This window comes from Annulohypoxylon truncatum (assembly GCF_022578515.1).
Source record: "Annulohypoxylon truncatum strain CBS 140777 unplaced genomic scaffold F4807scaffold_42, whole genome shotgun sequence".
Classification (NCBI taxonomy): domain Eukaryota; kingdom Fungi; phylum Ascomycota; class Sordariomycetes; order Xylariales; family Hypoxylaceae; genus Annulohypoxylon; species Annulohypoxylon truncatum.
The window spans coordinates 226,777-247,329 of record NW_025953828.1 but is presented as its reverse complement, the minus strand read 5'-3'; the positions used below and the strand labels follow the sequence as shown (position 1 = coordinate 247,329).

Below are 20,553 nucleotides of genomic sequence, written 5' to 3'. Positions count from 1 at the left end.
GAAGGATCAGAAACCAGCAAATCCAAAGAAAGATGCCGCCTTTATCAAGACTTCCGCGAAAAGGAGAAGACCACGGAATATTAGAAAAACAAATGTACGGTGAAGGGAAGGGCGTATAATAAAATAATAAGAAGGCGAAAGTATGGATTCCGTAATAGGAAGTGCGCGGCGGCTCAAGCCATGACCTGAACTTTTGGCTCTTGGCAACTGGGTAGGATTATCAATCCGTCCATTTCGTTCAGTCAATCCACTCCAAAACGAGAACTAAGAACCCTCCCGCATGGAAAATTCCTCTCAATTCTGCCCCCCGTCTGATATCTTTGATGAGTGGAGCATGTTTTCGCGTAACGGTAGCATTGGGCAATGGGCAAGAGTTCCCAGCTCCACCATACTTATTACCGATAAGTACATAACCCGCAAAGCCTGTTTGGACGACGGGGGTCAGACGGGGTATGGGACTAGGTACCTCGAGGGTTCCTTCCCGGGGCACACAAACTAGACCGGTCGACGATGCCGGGACTAACACAGTTCAGGTAGAATGGAAGGCGTTGACAACCTTCTACCCCACTTCTCCCTAGTAGCCTCGAGGTCGATCCATCTGTATCATTGATGTACTAAAGTATCAGCATTGCATCATGTTTCTGCTTCATTCTCCTACATGGTTTGAACCCTTGAGCCGGGTAACTCACATTGATGTGGGTTGAGCACATCCTTCCACACCCATACATCTTCTGATGTAAGGGACGCTAGACCTCGACATCGATAGTTCTGACAAAGATCATGCAGCAGACCATAGTCTCGGTATTTCTGTCAGTCACAGACGAGACGTGGTAGAGTGGGTGCATAGACTGGCCCAGGTAGGTTGGAAGTGAGAAACCAGGCGCCAGATGCGCGGCCTGCGTGGTGTCTCGATTCTTTTCAAGACGAGAAACACCCTATTTGTCGGCTCTTGTCCGGTTACCGTATCCGAACCCGCACTCCGACTTTGTGCATCTCGGAGCCTCGTGGAACCCGTCCAAGCTGCCATTTCATGGGTGTCGCCAAGGGTAGCACGTACATAAGCCGCCGTCCCATGGGTCTTCTCCATAGGCCCGCCATCATTTCGACTCATCCGACTGAAGGGCGAGGCAAATGAGGGTCGTTCAGTATCATTCGGGGTTACATTAGACGCGTTGGGTGCAGAAGGCGAGCTTATGTACCTACATAACGTGCATATATACGCATGTATTTGCATACAAAATGCCCATATAATACAGTATCTGTGCCGTGCAGGGCCGTATTGGCGGGTTCGGTAAGCCTTGGCCTGTCCGATTCAACCCTTGATAAGGCCGTGTTTCACAATACTACCTGAGTAGTATTTTGCCCCCGTAGCGATCATTCGCTTATCCATTGGATCCCAGACTCGGCTCTTAATCACCTCATCTCGGGTTCGGAGGGATAGAACTTTGCGAATTTACATAATCCATAGTCGTCCGAGGAGACTCGGGATACCTAAAGCAAATACAACTAGTTCACAATGAACTCTGCTTTGAAGTTGTGGATATGAAACGCATTGCTGGAATATTTGAGACTGAATGTCTAGAATATCGCCTAATGTTGTGCTTACATAAGCTGGATTTAGCTGATTGGGTTAGGTCTTAATACAGATAGTAAGCATGCGTGGATACCAAAGAAAAAAAAGTCTCCGACATCATTCATTCACTACACATACATAGATGCATTACTGCGTAGTAAAGTCAAACAACCTGATACATCCTCATATTATCGTACGTGTGCAGTCCTAGCATCTACTTAATCTAGTCCACCATCTCAGGTCTTTTGATATTTCCAGTGTTGCCAGCGTATATAAAAGCCTCAATCCCGGCAAGTCGTTCATTGGTGTGATCTATATAAATTCAGGTATGTATAGTCGATGAGACATAAAACTGACTGACCCCAACTTACACCTCGCATGACTTATCCCAACTTTCAAATGCTGCAGCATACATATGCCGTGGAACTTGACGCCTCAATCCGACCCAAGGTCCGCCGTCCTATAATAGACCGCCATTATCTTGTGGTAACATGGGACCATGGATGCTTCTTCCCTGTGCCCGGTATGACTAACAAGCAAACCAGCCTGCCAGCCTGCTCGCGGTACGGTATATCTCGATACCTAAATGTGGGATGGAATACTGTATATAAGAGTTGCAGTTGTCGAGGCTCGGGGATCGAGACTCGGGGACTTATTGTAATATCATTTCAAATAATCGGAATAATCGCCCCGTCCCGTCAGAGTGAGCATCATTCACGTGACTCCCTCTCGGCATCTAGATTTGGACGTCCACTTGCGCAGTAGACCGCTGAACCGGTTAGTGGGGGTGTTTGTACTACACAGGTATTTCGTAAGAGACCAGGAAGACCCGCACTTGGTGGGGCTTAGTGGAGAGACGGTGGATAGAGTTGGAGAAGAGAAAATTCCGTGATTGTTCCGTTCGTATTATCACCGCACATCTTTTCATAGACGTTTTCAACAACAGCCAGTCATATTTAGAGAAACTTTACGAGGGAACGTTTGTAGTGGGTGGTTCAATTGTTTGAGGGTATTCCTCCGACTCGATATAATTCTTAGCAAGAAGTCTAGCTCATGACTCGCTTCCACTAGCATCTTCATCGCTTTTTACACCCATGGATAACATCAGTGAGGACCATGGAGATACTACGGCTATCCGTCTAATCTCCGTAACATCCTTGTCGCAATGAAAGTTCTATTAGATCTTGCGCGGCCTATCAGTCTGGCAGTCTAACTAGCTCCAGTCCTTGAATAAGCTGTAGACTCCAGACCACCTCTACCATAATTCAATAATTGATCACCATGCATAGTACCTGCCTGAGAAGATACTCCGACTATTTCTTAATGAAGCAACTAAAGAGAGAAATTCTGTTTCAGCCATATACCAGGTCTATCTTGGCAACAATATCTTGGTTTACACTACTCGGCCATACCTACGGATGTATTTAGGTATCTATGTAGGTATCTGACGTACTCGGACGTGTGGATGGATTTATTACGGCACTCGACAACAACCTACGAGAATTATCAACTCCCCGGGGTGTTCAGTGTTAAGTGTCAAGTACGACTGAAAATAAAATCAACGACTCGAACTACATGTCCACAAAGTCTCATCTCATATGCTCCCATCCGAGTCCAAGTTTGTTACCTATCCCCCTTCCCCCTTGATGCTGATCAAGCTACAAAGAAAAGCCGGCCTAGACTAGGAACATCAAATTGTTTGCCAACGCCGGCCATGCAAGGTAAGAGAAGAAGAATAGGGGGTTTTCATTTCATTCCTTTCATTCCGTTTCCTATTTGGTATCGCGAACTAATCGTCTATGCCGTCTAATTCCCTATCGCCTGAGACAACGACGAGTACATAAAGAGTAGAGGTGGAAGAATGATGATCACAGCTCCCTAAACATTTCATTATGTTTAGTCAGAACAGTGACCGATCCGCTGTTTAGTCTGATTTGAGGTGCAGAAGCATATGAAGTAGGGTTGACGGCAGCGCCACCACTGCCGACCGGGTCACTGCTAATAGACACTTCTTTTTCCTAGAGTTCGGACTCTGCACCGTTCGTCTCCAACGCCATGGGGCTTCCTCCCTGGCCATGTCGTCTCCGCGGCCGTAGTCTTCGCACGGGCCGTCCATTAAGATTCATGCTTTCGTCGTCGTCCTCGCTGTCAGGGTTATCCTCCGCGTAGCGCCGTGCTTCGTCTAAGTCGGTAATATCATCTGGTTTGTCCCGTAGCCACTGCATCCTCGGACCTGATCGTGCAACCTCCGACACGCGGAAACCGTAGATCCGAGGCTCGTAAATCTTGCCTTTGCCTAAGCCGGGTGCAATGTTGCATGTGTACATGCCGTTCAGCATATCCTTATCATCATCACTCACGCGCGCGTTCGCAAGCACATCGGCCCCTCGTTTCGTAAGGTCATATTCGGGGAAGGTAAGGAGAAACAGAGCGCCGAAGGTTCTGCCGAAAAAGGCACCGTCGACGGTCTGGAATCGACTGTTAGGGGGTACGTAGACGTCGAGGCACGAAGGGCAGAACAGCTTCACCGTCTCTTCGCCTGGTATATCGGAGAGGCCAACGGGGAGAGTTCGGGACAGTTCGCAATGACTACGAGGGCAGACGCCGAAATGACCTAGCTCATACTTCTCCGACATTAGTTGGATCCCTGCCCGTGAACAGATGAAGCGCTGGTGAATAAGACCGTAGAGCATCTCCGCGGATGACTCAATCACGGAGAGGTCGCTCGCTATCCGGCTATGGTTACGTCGTTCGCCATGTCGCACACGGTCGACGCCCTCGATTGATTCGTCTTCCTCATCCTCGTCTTCCTCGTCTTCTTCGTCATCGTCTTCGGGTTCGACATCGAGTATCATCTAGGGTAATTATTAGTGGAGACCCATATAAGGGAGGAATTTTAAAAACTTGATAGAAATTCCAAAACAAAATCCAGCTTACCTCCAATGCCTCCTTGTACATGGCAACTTGCGTTTGCAATCCAGTTAAGTTGAAATCATCCTCGATGAACTCTTCGGAGACCTCTGCGAAATACTCGTGGCCCAAGAGGGAGCAGAAGGAAGAGATCCAAGACTCCGGGGTGCCTGAGGAAGAAGACATTTTGACAGGAGATAAGTGAGCGCACGGGTTCTAATCGTCGGCTTCGTCGAATGAATTACAATGATCTGGGAGCGACGATGGAGGTGTAGTGTTGAAGGACCCCGCCAGACCGTCTGCTTCTCGTGGTTGGGAAGAGAGAAAAGCTACGGCACCTGCATGGTGCGGAAGAATAGCGAGGCAAAGGAAAAGAGGGAAGGACGGGAATAGAAAAGTGGAATTAACTATTCCCCTGAGGAAGTTTTAGCAGATAGATAGTGTCATGCAATGGTGAACCAATATTGTGAAGATTAAGCGGTGGTGATGGTGGTGATGCACATGGATGGATGAAGTTTTGGCGGGGATAGAAGAGGAGCAGTGGGAGAGGCTACCAAAATTAGGATTAGGGATTAGAATTAGGATTCAGCCCAGTCTAGCCCAGCCCAGTTCTTGCCAGTTGCAGCCTGCGGTTGGGCAGTTGCCCGAACAGCCAAAGCCAAATTCCATCTATGGGGTACGTGGTCTGTGCATTGTCCCACCAAATACTGACCTAGGTCAGTTTTAGGTAAGGTGCGGATTACATAACATGAAATGACTTAGTTGTTCATCCAATATCCGTCTTTCCATTATTTGCAACACACAATACACCCAGCCAATTCACTTCATAAAATGACAACAAATCAACGGTTTAACATGCTCTGAATAGAATATCATTCTTTCGCTTAGATATTTCCGATTACCTTCTTCAGATGCTCTCCAGTCTCAGACTCATACGCAAATCCGGACTCAACTCACACTTGGCCTCATTCGGTCATGTCTCTCACCGCACAAAGGGGCCATCCCGATCTCAGTCGACATTTACCGACAAACGGCACCATCTCGGTGTGGAAACGGTAGAAGGAAAGATCGACATAGATTCCTTTCGCAGAATCGCGTGGGATCTCAAAACTCCGTTACTACTTCGAGCCTCTCACAAATTCCCGGCCAATGAGAAATGGTTCCAATTCAGTGAATCGGGATCCTACCCCAGCTTTTCACCTTACTTCCTACCCTTTGCAGATAGGATCTTTCCATATGAGTTCACCATTTCCCGTACCTCTCCCCACAGTATGTCGGGTTCGGAGCATGAAATCTTATCGGATTTTCGGGAATGGCTTCTTAAACAACATGAGGATAAAGAGCCTCCACTGACTGCGATGGTCGAAGCCGTAGTGAAGTCAATAATTACTGAAGCGAGCTATCGTCATAGTCCATCTAATTTCCAACAATTCGATGCCCCAATGGCTCTGATGATGGCCGCATGTCAATTCAATGAAAACAAGGACCCCAGCAAGCGGTTGAAGAACCTCTATGTAGCCCAATCAGATCTAAGTCACCTACCCGAGCCTCTCTTCGCAGACTTACCCGTGCCGGACATTGTCAAGCGCGCTGGTAAGGGGGACGTGTATAGTTCCAGTATTTGGCTTGGTTTGCAACCGACTTATACCCCTCTGCACCGTGATCCAAATCCGAATTTATTTTGTCAACTGGTCGGTTCCAAGAGGATACGTCTCATGGCACCAGATCTTGGGGAAGGTGTCTATATTCGCGTCCGTAAGGAGCTCGGCCTAACCGGTAGCTCACGATTACGAGGCACAGAGATGATGGGGGGCCGCGAACGTCAATTACTTCATGACGCTGTTTGGGGTGATGCGTCTATCAGTGAAGTACTCGTGAATCCTACTGATGCCCTGTTCGTCCCTATGGGTTGGTGGCATAGCGTTGCTAGCGACGGTATAGAGGGTAACTTGAACGCCTCAGTGAACTGGTGGTTCAGATAAACTTTAAAAGCATTGTGAATAGGTACTGTTAATAAAAGTGCAGGTGTTCGCAAGTATGGGGAACCGAATTGGGCAACAGAAATCTCAATATTCTTTTCAATCCACCTTTCTAAGATCCCCAAGGCATAGATCCTGAACGCAAGGCATTCAAACCCGACTCTGACCGCAGAAAGGGGTGCCGCAATATGAATTTGGAGGCGATGAGGGCGATAGCAGCACCGTTGTTACACGAGGATCTCTACTTCGATCTGCTCAGAACCACGGTACATATATCTTGTAGAGACCATGATCTGTTCATTGCACCGTTTTACGTCCAACTACCAGCTGACTCACCTACCTCCATTCACACTTAAGTCGAGCTCCTAACTGAAAGTTATGTTCTGGCAATAGCGACATGAAGATCATGATGAGCCCCTTTAAGCACGATTTCGAGTTGGACACATCTATCCTCAGGCACGCCGTCTTCGCTGCTTGCCTAGAATTATCAGTACCCTGTATAATGATATGTTTTCCATTCGGGTGTCCAGGAATTACTTCTATCGGATCTCCAACATCATCATTAAGTACTAGCGATAAGATAAATAATATATTACCTCATCAGTCCCGTTCTCACATCTCAAGTGGCCGTATGTTGATTCATTATATTTGTTCCGGTCCGCCACAACGACAATAATGAGCAAAAAAAAAAAAAAAAAAAAAAATACACTCTTCGCATGGACGAATATTTCACAGACATCTCACTGTCGCACAAAAAGCAAAATGCTTGATCATATCAGATGAAATGTTATCATTGGCTTACTAAATGGTGTCCTCACTATGAGATCATGATCTGCCGCCAGCCGTTCCGGAACATAACCTCCCATGCTGAAACTCATCATGACGGCAACAAACCGCTACAATAACGAACGTAGAATTCATTATTTATAACCGCAACATAACTAACTATGCGTCAAATTATCTTTTCACCAAAACCACAGTTCTTCTCCCCATCGTCTTCTATAGCAATTCCAAAGGTAGTAACGAAGACAATGACCGACCAAGACAACTACAGCGACATTCAGCAGGAAGTCCCCGCGGACGCTGATATGGAGAAAGACCCGGAAAACGTGTACCGGGGCCACAAAGCCACCATCAGTAACCCACGTAAGTTCTTCTTTCCAGTCACGAATTGAATGTTGATCGGACTCGCTTATGGTGTTAAAGGGACTTCGCAAGCCGCGAAAGAGCATTCCCGAAAAGTTCTAGAGAGCGAGACTGGCGAGCCCACCGATGCTTCGAACAACGTTCGCGGAGTCGCCCCAGGCGCGGAGGCGCAGGGAGAGCAGAAAGATCCGGCTAACGTGTAAGTTTTGCCTGAACCATATTGAGTAGATAGTGAGATTGGGAAGCTAAGATGTCATTGTTATTAATGTGCGTGGGTTAAAGGCCAGTATCAACAACCAGAATGTGTCTGATGAAGCTAGGGAGAAAGCAAAGGAAAAATTGAGTGATCTTGAGGCTTGAAGAGAGAGTTGGCCATTAAAAGCGTTGCCAGGGATTGGTTGTAATGTTCGCTCATTATAGTGCTCGTTAATTGATGCTATTTCCATGTATAAATATGAACGTGAATACAGTGATGAAATTTCTTGTGACATAAATTTTTATATTGTTTAGGTAAGATTGTTATGGCATGGTTGACAACATAGACTAAGTGTTATTAGGTAAATAATCATTACCTATTCTCACACTTACAAGCAGCTCACGACTCCGGCCTTATGTTGATGGTCACAATGTGTAGGCACATAACTACCGACAACATCTCATGAACACACACCAAACTATCATCTCTAATAATATCCCACAACATCTAAGGAACTAATGGGGGATTAAATAAAATATTTCAAATAACATCTACCATGTTCTCATCAAGTGCTATCAAAATCATTCCACCAAACCCATTTGTTCGTCACTCGGCTCCTCATAAGAACCCCCAGGCTTCTTGCCACGAGTTCTCTCCTTCAACGCGTTCTTCTGGTCAATAGCCTCGGCATCATCACGCTCTGTCGAGGAAGTGAGTTAGCGAACTTAGAGGATCTAACGGTGCATGGAGAAATTCTCAGATACCTAGTTGTTTGTCGGAATCGGCAGTTGTAGAATCAATAGGATCCTCAACGCGCTCAGTATCCTTTACCACCGGGATAGTTTCACTATCTCGGCCTTTCGTAGCGTAAGATTCATCGTAAACTCGTCCCTCGGGAGCTTCTGCGGAGACATCTCCAGTCCTGTTTCCGGCTTCGTTCTTCGGCATGGTGGATAGCTTTTTGGATGGGAGTACAGCAAAGCAGAGTTTATGATTATTGCTTGTGAGCAGCTGAGGATTCAGTAAGTCGATGCTGTGATTGACCTACCTGTGGACATTGACCGTTCTTATGTTTATTTTGGGAGACGTTCAACATGTCATCGATTAGATAATCATGACAATGACATGATTGCACTAGAAGTCCTGGGAAACACATCGTCGCGTCATAAGAAAAAGCACCATGTTGGTAACGAGAAACATGTCTTGATCAATATCGACGTCACCTGGGATGAAAGCAGATAGTGAAAAAAGGAAAGAAAAAAAAAACCAAACAACATTATGTTACACATAGATTCTCTCTCTTGGGAGATCTCTGTGCATTGGATTGCATGCTACATGGCGATTCCAAATCTTTGAACGACTACGACATGTCTCATATACGCAAATATATCGTCACCTAACCTTCCGACTGCGATCAGTCCCTTATCTATCTATCTAGAAGCAATTTATCAAAGCATTGAAAATCCCATGTTGTCATATTCCCATCTCATGGCATGCTAGAAGGTGACGGTGCTTATTATCGCAAGAGTTCTCTAGTTTGAATTCATGTCGTAGTTGGGGCAACACGTACTACGTAGATTGTCTGTCAATACAACTTATTTTATAACTTATTAAGATGAAAGCTTTTAGAGTCTTGAGTGATGTATATTATGCTGTAGCTCGAGGGGAATGGCGAAGAATCCTCCCCATAATTCCACATTGAGGCTCATAATTGACTTCCACCGTCTAGGAATAGTCAACTGTTCGTGAAGAGGAATTTAGTTTAAGCAGTGCTGATGCTATATGAAAGTCTATTATCCTCATATTTAGGCGGATACGTCAATGTACAGCCTGACTCATAACGTCTTTATTAATGACCTAGCTATGTTTCACCCGCCCTACCTAAGGAATTTGCGCTTCGTAGGGAGGGGCTATGCCAAGGAACGTAAGCTGCATGTATGAGGTACACGTACAGGCACGCATGCATATGTGCCTGGCGCTAGATTAGATCTAGATAATACTCTAGTTCTCGGTAAATTGGGACCGCAACGGTATCATATAGAGTGGTACTATCCGCATGGTGCTGTTTTAAGCACAGAAAGTTCAGAAGTGTTTGCATATTTGGGATCATACCCCAGATTGTGGTGGTTATATGTATGTGCAGGAACTGACTTCCATGAGTTTGAAGGTATGCCGATCCGTGCTGTCGTGGAGGCTGGGAGGCTAACCAAGTTCGCTGTAGGCGGCCCTTTCTAGCTGCTAAGCTAAGCTGCTAGCATTACTTAGTTTGTCTAGTACGTCCCGAAGCGGCAGAAGACATCGGGGAATCAGTCCCCTGAGTCTCATTGGCTATAGCGCCTGCACTACAATTTATGTAAGGCTTCGCACAAGCCCTTACAAGGAGCTTGCTAGGGCGCTAGGGCTTGAAAGGAAGATAATTGGCAGAATTCTAGTGGGTGGAGCCTTGAACTGGGCGTCTTTTGAGGCCTAAGTATTAGGACCTCGGGACGTATGTACGTAGTACACTATTCCTTCTCGAAGTCTTTCATCCCGAGGCCCGAGAGGGTTGCTTTTCGTCTAGACCTACCCGTATATGTGCCTCCGTTTAGGGTTCTCGTACCGACGACTCGGCACGACATGGGTCGCGATGAGAGTGGTCCCAGACACCTCTTGGGCTACATATAACAGTACCGGGGGCCAAGTCCCGGCTGTGCCACTTCCGACATCGTTCAGTTCTTGGTACGGTGAAAAGGAACACCAGCATGCTGGGGGGGATTAGTCAGAACTAAACTGATTATATAATTATTGTTGAGGGTGACATATACTGATATTATATATGTAGGAGAAAGGAATTCTGGAAATTTTTTAAATTATCAGAGGTGCAAGCGGCGGCAGGATCCTTCCATAACGACATAACCTGCATGGCGGGGAAGTGATTCCGGACCAGAAGACAAGGTATGATGCGTCAAGGCGCTAGCGGTTTACAAAGCCTCGCTGACGCGAAGAATCGCTGGTCTCCGTATGAGTTACCATGGCCACCATGGCTAGCATGGCCCACCATATTCATACCTTAGGCAGGTAGGTTAGTTACCGTATGAAGGATCAACTAAACTGCTAGATTGGGCACCGGACGCGACCCCGAATTCCGAAACGTTAGCAGCTTCTGCTCTACGTAAGGAGACTAGGGCCTTCTTCGGCTTCACCCCCGATGCCAGAGATTCAGGGACCATGGCTGCAGTGCATTTTTTCCTTCTTCTGGTTTCCTTAGTCTTCTCTATGGCGCCATTAGTGGGCACATACTGCAGTTTAGGGGACTTGTGGATTTGAATCTGAAGATTTCTTTTCTTCTTCATTAGATGCTATCTTGTAATGTGCGTATGAGTAGTTAGGACACGCCACAGGGGTATAAGTAAAATGTAAGGCTAGTCATTACATAGATCATAGATGCGCGCTAGCATGCAAAACCAAATCGAACACCGGTTCCCTCCCAGATGCGCCATCCACAAGCCTACTCGATCGTCTCCTCCACCGTAACCGCAGTTACGGTCACTGCCGAGTTGATGTTCGCGATCGCACTCCAAGGGTTTTGGCTATCTTGCACGAACCAGTTCATCTCGATCTCTCCGCAGCACACGATGTACATCTTTGGTTTGTCGTCGAAGTAGTATAATTCGACTGCTGTCGGCGATGCTAGGCTTCGCATAACAACACTCGTCGTGGCCTTGCCCGTTTCGGGGTCGACGCTGACTTTCCATACGTGCCCATCCATATAGCTGACCGTGTAAACGGAAGTTTGATCTCGCGACAGGGTCAATCCGTCGCAGTGAGGAATGTCGTCCGCCACTATCTGCACGCCCCCTGTCGTGCGAATACCCTCCGACTCGTCGAGCTCAATCGGTATACGACATAGCATACCGGCACTCGTATTCGTAAACCATAGGAATTCCTTGGTGATGCGCATTCGGTTCAGGCCGAAGAAATTGCCCTCGCCGGGAGGAGCCTTCATAGTATCGTCGGCGACAAATAAGGACACCTCGGCCGTCTGTATGTCTAAGCGCCAGATACAATTCTTAAACGAATCCGGTACTAAGAATATGCGTTCTGTAACTGGGATGAGGCCAATCGAAAAGCCCGTGTTTTGAATGTCGCACACTTTTGTCACCTCGGGCGGACTGCTGTCGTCGGGGCTAAGCTGCACGCGCCATACGATAAATTCCTCGAATGTTATGTTAACTAGGTCGACGATAGCCGATAGGACGAGGTAAGTGTCGTGGCCGCCCGGTAATGGGCACACGTTGATTAAGCCATTGGCGTGCTCTTCGAAATTGTATATTAGCTCCGGTGTTGAGTCCGGGTCCTCCGCATAAAATGTGTATAGCTCCGGCTCGTCTAGTCGGGAAGTGAGGATTTTGCCATTGGGGCGCAGAGCGAACCCTTCAAACCATGAGTCCGATGGTAGCTGGGTCACCAGGACCACGTCTTGCACGGATCCGTCCTCGAGCATGGCGTAATGCAAGGCGTATTAGTTAGGGAAGATGTTTGACAGTATGGGTGATTAAGGTTAAGGTATCGGGATGTGGGATGTGGGAAAGGTAAAATGTGGGAGAGCCATGAAGTTGTCAAGGTAGATGTGGTTGGCTCGTGAATATGAAATATGAAAAAAGAGTCCCCTCATCCCCTGTCGATTTCTGTATAATTATCACGTGGGTCGGTCCTCTTTCCCCCCTGAGCTATACCTATATCGAAGCATCTTATGCCCATCCCACACGAACCATTGACGTACAATCATGGTACCGGAAAAGGTAAAACCAAATACGTGAAGCATCCCCGGAAATTATGTCTTTTCATCGTCGTAATAGACCATGATAGGTGATATCGTTCTAGCATCTTTCCGATTCCCGTTTAGATCTCCTTGCCTTATATTTGTCGTCTTGACCTATAACTATTGGATGTCTTATGTTCAGAGATCATAGGTACCAGCTTAAGCAGAGGCTATTAACTCGTTAGAGATTTGGAAGTGAATCTTTAATATGTTACGTAAATCTTGTGCCGAACTCAGTGTACTCAGTGTAAAAACCTACCTAGATAGGCAATCCAGCTGTTGGCAGCTATTGTGTAAATACTTTACTGGAGGGCACCCCGTCGGGGTACCATAATAACCCGACTTTTAAGGGTTTTTCCGATCTTTTCCCGTATTCCAGGCGTTTTTTTAAATTTAAAAAATATAAACTTCGTTTAATTCGAATTAATATATTTAATTATTTATTAATTAATTAATTTTTATTTTTTTATATTTATATTATTAATTTATTATATATATTTTATATATTTAAAATTAATTTTATTAATTTTTTTATACCGTTTATTAACCGATGCGGAAATTTAAAATTTATTTAATGTTTATAATTTATAAAAAATAATAAATAAAATTTATTTAAATTAATTACACGGGATAATTAAATATATATAATAATAAAATTTAAATTATTTTTAAATAATTTTTAATTTAAAAAGTTTAAAAATTTTATTTTTAATATTATTTTTTAAAATTTAAAATTTATTATTATAAATATTAATATAAAAATAAAATTAATTTTTTTAAAAAAACGATTAATTTTTTTTAAAACGTTAATTTTTATAAAAAAAACGAGGAAAACATTATTTCGTAAATTAATTAAACGTATATTTTTTATTATTAAAAATAATAATAATATTATTTTTAAAAAATTTATTATTAAAAATACGTCGTAATTTAAATAAAAAATTAATTAATAAAAATTTAAAATAAATTCTTTAATTATATATTAAATATTATTTATTATTTTTAATTTTTAATAATTATTTTTAATTATATTTATTAATATTTTTTTTATAAAAATAAAATAAACCGGGACTTTTAATTTTAAGTTATTTATAATTTCGTATATAATATATAATAATATTAATTTTTTATTTTTTTAAAAAATATAACTTAATAAAAAAATTTATATTTTTTAATTTTTTTTTTTTATAAACGTTAAAATTATTTATAAGTTAATTACGTAATATATTTAATTTAAAAAATAAATTACTTTTAATTTTTTATTTAATTTAATATTATTTATATAAATAAAATAAATATTAAATAAATTTATATTATTAATCGTTTATTTTTCGTTTTATAATTAATAAAAAAAAATTATATAAATAATATTAATCGTTTATATTTATTAATTAAAGAATATTATAAATTTAAATTTAAATTAAAATTAATAAATAAAAACTTATTTTTTATTATATTTAAAAAATTTTTATTTAATTTTATTATATATAATTTTATTTATAAGTTTTTTAAAATAAAATAAAAAATTTTTTTATATAAAAATAAATTAATAAAAATTTCCGTAAAATATAATTATTAAAATACCGTTAAAATTTATACTTAATTATTTTTTTAAAGCTTATAATTATTTATTAATTTTTAAAAAAAACGAACCGAATATTATTAAACATTCGTTAATTATTAAAATATTCGTATTTTTTTATTTATTAATTTTATTAATTAAAATTATTTTTTTAACCGTTTTAAAAAAACTTATAACGAAATAAATTATTATATTATTAATATATATTTTTATATAATTTAACGTTATTATAATTTTAATATAACGGCGGTTATTTTTTTTTTTTAAAATTTTAATTAATATGTAAATAATAACGTTTTTTTTTATTTTTTTTTTACCACTTAAATAATAAAATAATTAAAAAAGTTTATTCGGTTATTTATTATTATCGTTATTTTTTTTAAATCGCATATAATTAATTACGTTAAAATATTAAAATATAATGTTTAAAAATATTATTTATTTAAAATTTAATTTTTCGTTTTAAATTAAAACCGTATTAACGTTAATTTATATTTAATTAAAATCGTATTTAATTATAATACGTATTAAATAAATAACCGATTTATTAATTAATTACACATTTATTAAATTATCGTTTATTTTTAATAATTTATAAATTTATATTATTTTTATTAATTCGGAAAATTTAATATTTACATTAATTAATTCGTTTATAACATTTATTATTTCGTATAATTTTATTATATTAAATACATTAAATTCGTTTTTTTAATTTTTAATATTATTTATAATAATTTTAATAATCACGTTATTTTTTATTATTAAACTTAATATCGTAAAATTATTATTATTTAATATATTTATATATTAATTTATTTTAAAATTAATAAATATTTTATTTATTTTTTTAACGTTATTAATTATAAAGTTACGTATAAATTATTATATTTTAAGTTTAAATAATAAGGTTTTAATTATAAAAGATTTTTAAAAATAAATATTAATGCCTTTTATAAAATAATTAAATTTTTTTATTTTTTTTTTATTTTTAATTTCCTCGTTTTTTTTTTTTTAATATTATTTAAATTTTAAAAATTATTATCGGAATTATTATTTACACGCATTTATTTAATTTTCATTTAATTAATTTATATTTTTTTATTACGTTATATATTTTTATAATTTTTTCGTAATAAATTAAAATTATCGTTATAAAATTAAATTTATTTTAACGTTTTTTAAATAAATTTTTCTTATATATTTATAATAATACCGGAATTTTTTAATAAAAACCTTTTTTAAAACACGAATAATTTTAATCGAATAATAACGAAATAATAATATATTTTTTTATTTTAAAAATTTAACGAATATATATTTATTATTATTAAAGTAAACATTTTTTTTTATTTAATAATTTATTAATAAAATTATTTATTTTTTAAATTATTATAAAATTCGGTATATTATTTTATTTAATATTTAAGTTTTAATATAATATTAATAATCGTAATATAATCGTATAAATATATATTTATAAATTAAAAACTTTATTTTTTATAAGTTTAATATAAATTTAATTTAATATTAATTATAAAGTATAATATAATTTTTTTTATAATTAAATTTTTATTATTATCGGTCGTTTTAAACGTAAGATTTTATAAATGTTCTTATTTTTTCCGAACGGTGAAATATATTATATTAAAATATATTTAACGTTATTTTATTTTTAAATAATAAAACATTTTATAACTTAATATATAATTATATATTTTAAACGTAAAAAGTTTTTAATTAATAAATATTTAATTAAAAACCTTAATTATAAAATTTCATGTTTTTTTAATTTAATTTTATAAATTAATATATTTAAAATATTTTATTAAAAAATTAAAATAAATAATTAAATTAATAAATCTTTAATTAATTAATAAATAATTATTAATTATATAATTAATAATATATTATAATAACGTTAATATTTTTATAATAATAAAAATAAAAATAAAATTATAATTATAACGTAATATTATAATAATAATTTTATTTTAATAAACATAATTAATATTTTAACGGGTAATTTTTAAGATTTTTTTAAAGTTAATGTAAATTTTATTAACCGGATTTTAAAGGTATTCGAATTAATATAATTTACCGTTTTTCCTTTTTTAATTTTCGTTAATTATTTATTAAATATTTAAAACATATAAACGTACATTTATATAATTAAATTATTATAATAATAAAATAAGTTTTTTTTTCTTATTTAACTTTAAATTAATTTAAATTTTATTTTAATTTTTCCGTAGTTTTTAATTAATTTTTTATTAAATGTTTTTTATTTAATATTTTATAATTAAAGTTTTTTTAAAAATATTCATTAATATAACGGATAAATTCATTAATTTCTTCGTTAATCCCGTAATTCATAAAATTAAAGAAAAAACTTAAAAAATTAATATTATTAAAAAATTAAAAAAACCCGTGAAAATAAAAAGCCTTACGGTTATTTATTTTAATAATTTTAAAATAATTATTTATAAATTTAAAAATATTATTTTAAATTAACGTATAAATAATTTTATTAAAAAATATTTAAATATAAATGTAAAATTATTTAATAAATATAATAAAATTTTAATTTATTTCCTTTTATTAAACATGGTATTTATTAATAATATATTCGTTTAATTATTTTTATAATCGTTTTAAATAACGTTTATTACGAAATTTTTTCCCTATTTTTATTTATATTAATAAAAACATATTATTAAAATTTAAAATAAACTATATTACGGGGGGGTTATATTTTAAAATTATATTTTTAATTTTATTTTTTATTTAAACTTTTTTTTTATTAATAAATAATTATTATTAATTAAATATTATAATTTATTATAAAAATATATTTATATTTAAATTAAAAATTTTATATATTTTATAAAGTTTTTAATTTATTATTATTAATTATTTTTTAATTATTATTTTATAAGTTTATTTTATAACTTTAAAGGATAATTTATTTATTTATATTTTATTAATATAAACATTATTATTTTTAATTATACGATTAAAAATTAAGAAAAAAAATATGAAATATATAACGGCAACGGTTTTATATTAATATAATTTAATCGCCATTTAATTATAATTATAAAATAATTAATAAATATATATTTTAATTTATTAATGAATTATTAAAAGGAATAAATTATATAATTTTTATATAAAATTTTTCTTTTTATATTTTATTTATTTTTTTTTTATATTATTTATAACTAACGAACCATTTAACCTATATAAAAAAATAATAATAAAAATTAAAACAAAATAATAAAAATCTTTATAATTTAAAAATTATATCCTTAAAAATATTTAAAAATATAACCGGCTTTTATATATTTTTTTAACGATATTTTTTTAATTATTATTAATTTAATAACCATGAAATTTAATATTTATAAATTATTAAATAAATATAACTTTTTACGTATCGTTTATTTTTTTAATAATAACATTAAAAAACCCGGAAAAAATTATTATATAAAATATATTAACGTTATTCCTTTTATTAATAAAATTAATAATTAAATTAATATTAAAAATTTCATGATTATAATTAATATTATTATTAAATAATATATTTTCCACTTTTTAATAAATTTTTTTTTATTTTTATTATATATTATAATTATTTATAATTTATAATTTATTAAAATTAAAATGTTTTTTTTTATAATTATTATATATTAAGTTTAAAATATTTTATTTAAAAATATAACCCGTTTATTCGGCATATTTAATTATAATATTTTTAATATAAATTAAATTTAATATTATATTAAATAAAAAAATGTTATTTTTTTTAAATTATATATTTTAAAAATTATTATTTAATTAAATATTATAATAAAAATAATTATATATTTTTAAAAATAAAAATGTTTTTATTATAATAGATTTATATAAATTAAAAAATAATAAAAAGTTTTTTAGTTCGGGTTTTTATAAATTATATTATACGACATGAATTTTTTTAAATATATTTTAAATATTTCGAAGTAATATTTATATAATATAAGGTATATTATTTACGAATATATTAATATATTTTTTTATTTTTTAATAAGAAAAATTCGTTAATTTATTTAATAATAAATTAAGAATTATTTTAATTATTATTTTAAAAATATATTTAAAAAATAAGAATTTTTTTTTTAATAAATAAAGTTTTTTTATATAAAAAAAAATAAATATATATAAAATATTCGTAATATATTTAATTAATAATTAAAAAACATTTAATTTTTTTCCATTAATTATTTATATTTATTATATATATATACGAGTTTAATGTTTTTAAGGAAATAATTTAAATAATTATATCGATATAACGTTTTATTAAAATCCGATAAAAATATATTAAAATTTTTTTTAAAAAATTTATTTAATTTATTTTGAATTTAAATAAATAATAAATTATAAAATATAATATAAATATTATTAAATAAACATTAAACCATTTATAAATAATATTAATTTAACGGGAATTTATTTTTATTTTAAGTAATATATTAAAAATTAAAAATATAAATAACTTTATAATAATTATTAATAAAGTAAAAAAAAAATTTCGCTTTAAATTTTTTTTTTTTTTTTTAAAATTTAAATTTATATTTTTTATAATGTTTTAAAAAATATTTTTAACATTTATATTATTAAGTTTAATATTATATATTTAATAAAGTTATTACTTTACTTAATATAATGTTTTAAATTATTATTTTATTTAATATAACGTTTTTAATTTTCGTTTTATTTATTATATAACTTTTAATTATTATTTTATTACGTGTAATATTTTTAATTTTTATTATATATATATTAAATTAATTTATACGTTTTTAAAAATATATAACGGAAAATATAATTAATATTTATATTAAAAATTTATTTAATTATTAATATAATTATTAATGTTATATAATAATTTATTTATAATAATTTTATAACGTTTTCGTAAATTCATATTATTTAATTAAACATTTATAAAAATATAAATTAAAAAATATAATTTAATTTAATAATACCCGGAAATTTATTATTTATTAATTATTATAAATAATGAATTAAATAAATAATTAATTAATAAATATAAATAATTTATATAAATATTAAAATTTTTAAAATAAAACTTTATTTATATATAAGAAAAAATATTTTATATAATGTAATTTATATAAAAGTTTTAAATATAATATTTTTTAATTTATTATTATATATTATATTATATAATTAAAATATTTATATTAATTAAAATATATATATTTTATAATAATAAATATAATTAAAATTAAATGTTAAAAAATATAAAAATTAATAAACATTATAATAAATTTTATATATTTATATTTAATTATTATAAATAAATAAAATTATATTAAAACATTAAAATATATTTTAATATTAAAATTAATTATTTAATTATAAATTATATTATAATAATATAATATAAATATTTTTCGAAAATAAATATAAGATTAAAAAAATTATTTTACGCATATATAAAAAATTATATAAACTTAAGAATTTTTTAAAAAAATTTTTAATTTTTTATCACGCATATTTTAATATTTTATTATATATATTTTAATATTAATTATTATTAATATTTAATAACTTTTTATATTAATTTAAATAACCGCCACGTAATTATTATTATATTTTTAATTTTTAATATTTTTTTTAAAATTAATTATAATATTATATATATAAAATTAAATTTTAAAATCACGTTTATTAATAAAATTATATTAATTAAAAAAAAAACCGTAAAAAGTAATTAATTAAATATAAAAATTATAAATTATTTTTTATAATATAAGTTTTATTATTATAATTAATTATAATTATTATTAAAAGTTAAAGTTTTAACTTATATTATTATTTTAAAAAGTTAAATAATTTTATTTCCGTTTATATATTTAATCCTGGTAATTATAAATAATAATAAAATAAATTAATAATAATTTAAAAAATATTATACCCGTGGAAATTTTAAATAAAACTTAAAAATAATTTAAAAATAAATAATATTTAATAAACGTTAATTATTACATTTTTCGTAAATATTTAATTATAAATTTAATTATTCCCATTTATATTTAAATTAATCTTTAATAATATATATAATAAATTAATAAATGTATAATTATTTAATAATGTAAATAATATTATATAAAAGTAATAAATTAATTATTCGTTTCAAGGTAAAATTTATTTATATTTTAATTTTATTATATTTTTTTTAAATAAAAATTAAATAAAAAAATTAAGAAATTATAATATATTTATAAAATTTTAATTTTATTTTAATTTATTTAATAATTAAAATAAAAATAATTTATTTTATAAAAAAAT

At 32.4% G+C, this 20,553-nt stretch overlaps 5 protein-coding genes across 5 annotated transcripts; 2 read left to right on the top strand and 3 right to left on the bottom strand.

Moving 5' to 3' along the window:
• Positions 1–3,487: 3,487 nt before the first annotated feature.
• On the bottom strand, positions 3,488–4,828 carry F4807DRAFT_282043 (casein kinase II regulatory subunit-domain-containing protein). The gene is made up of 2 exons (XM_047994696.1): positions 4,511–4,828; positions 3,488–4,428 (listed from the first exon to the last, which is right to left on the bottom strand). Exons 1-2 carry the CDS (start codon positions 4,667–4,669, stop codon positions 3,592–3,594), a joined length of 996 nt encoding a protein of 331 aa, XP_047850065.1. The 5' UTR covers positions 4,670–4,828; the 3' UTR covers positions 3,488–3,591.
• Positions 4,829–5,284: 456 nt separating this feature from the next.
• F4807DRAFT_442981 (Clavaminate synthase-like protein) lies at positions 5,285–7,060 on the top strand. The gene has a single exon (XM_047999520.1). The coding sequence runs from the start codon at positions 5,395–5,397 to the stop codon at positions 6,463–6,465; it is 1,071 nt and encodes a 356-aa protein (XP_047850064.1). The 5' UTR covers positions 5,285–5,394; the 3' UTR covers positions 6,466–7,060.
• A 119-nt stretch (positions 7,061–7,179) lies between these two features.
• F4807DRAFT_442978 (Conidiation protein 6-domain-containing protein) lies at positions 7,180–8,089 on the top strand. The gene is made up of 2 exons (XM_047999519.1): positions 7,180–7,608; positions 7,669–8,089. Exons 1-2 carry the CDS (start codon positions 7,410–7,412, stop codon positions 7,809–7,811), a joined length of 342 nt encoding a protein of 113 aa, XP_047850063.1. The 5' UTR covers positions 7,180–7,409; the 3' UTR covers positions 7,812–8,089.
• Positions 8,090–8,324: 235 nt separating this feature from the next.
• F4807DRAFT_442976 (uncharacterized protein) lies at positions 8,325–9,025 on the bottom strand. Its single transcript, XM_047999518.1, has 2 exons — positions 8,569–9,025; positions 8,325–8,504 (listed from the first exon to the last, which is right to left on the bottom strand). Exons 1-2 carry the CDS (start codon positions 8,750–8,752, stop codon positions 8,386–8,388), a joined length of 303 nt encoding a protein of 100 aa, XP_047850062.1. The 5' UTR covers positions 8,753–9,025; the 3' UTR covers positions 8,325–8,385.
• Positions 9,026–11,094: 2,069 nt separating this feature from the next.
• Positions 11,095–12,986, bottom strand: F4807DRAFT_442975 (uncharacterized protein). The gene has a single exon (XM_047999517.1). It carries the CDS (start codon positions 12,285–12,287, stop codon positions 11,292–11,294), a length of 996 nt encoding a protein of 331 aa, XP_047850061.1. The 5' UTR covers positions 12,288–12,986; the 3' UTR covers positions 11,095–11,291.
• Positions 12,987–20,553: the final 7,567 nt, after the last annotated feature.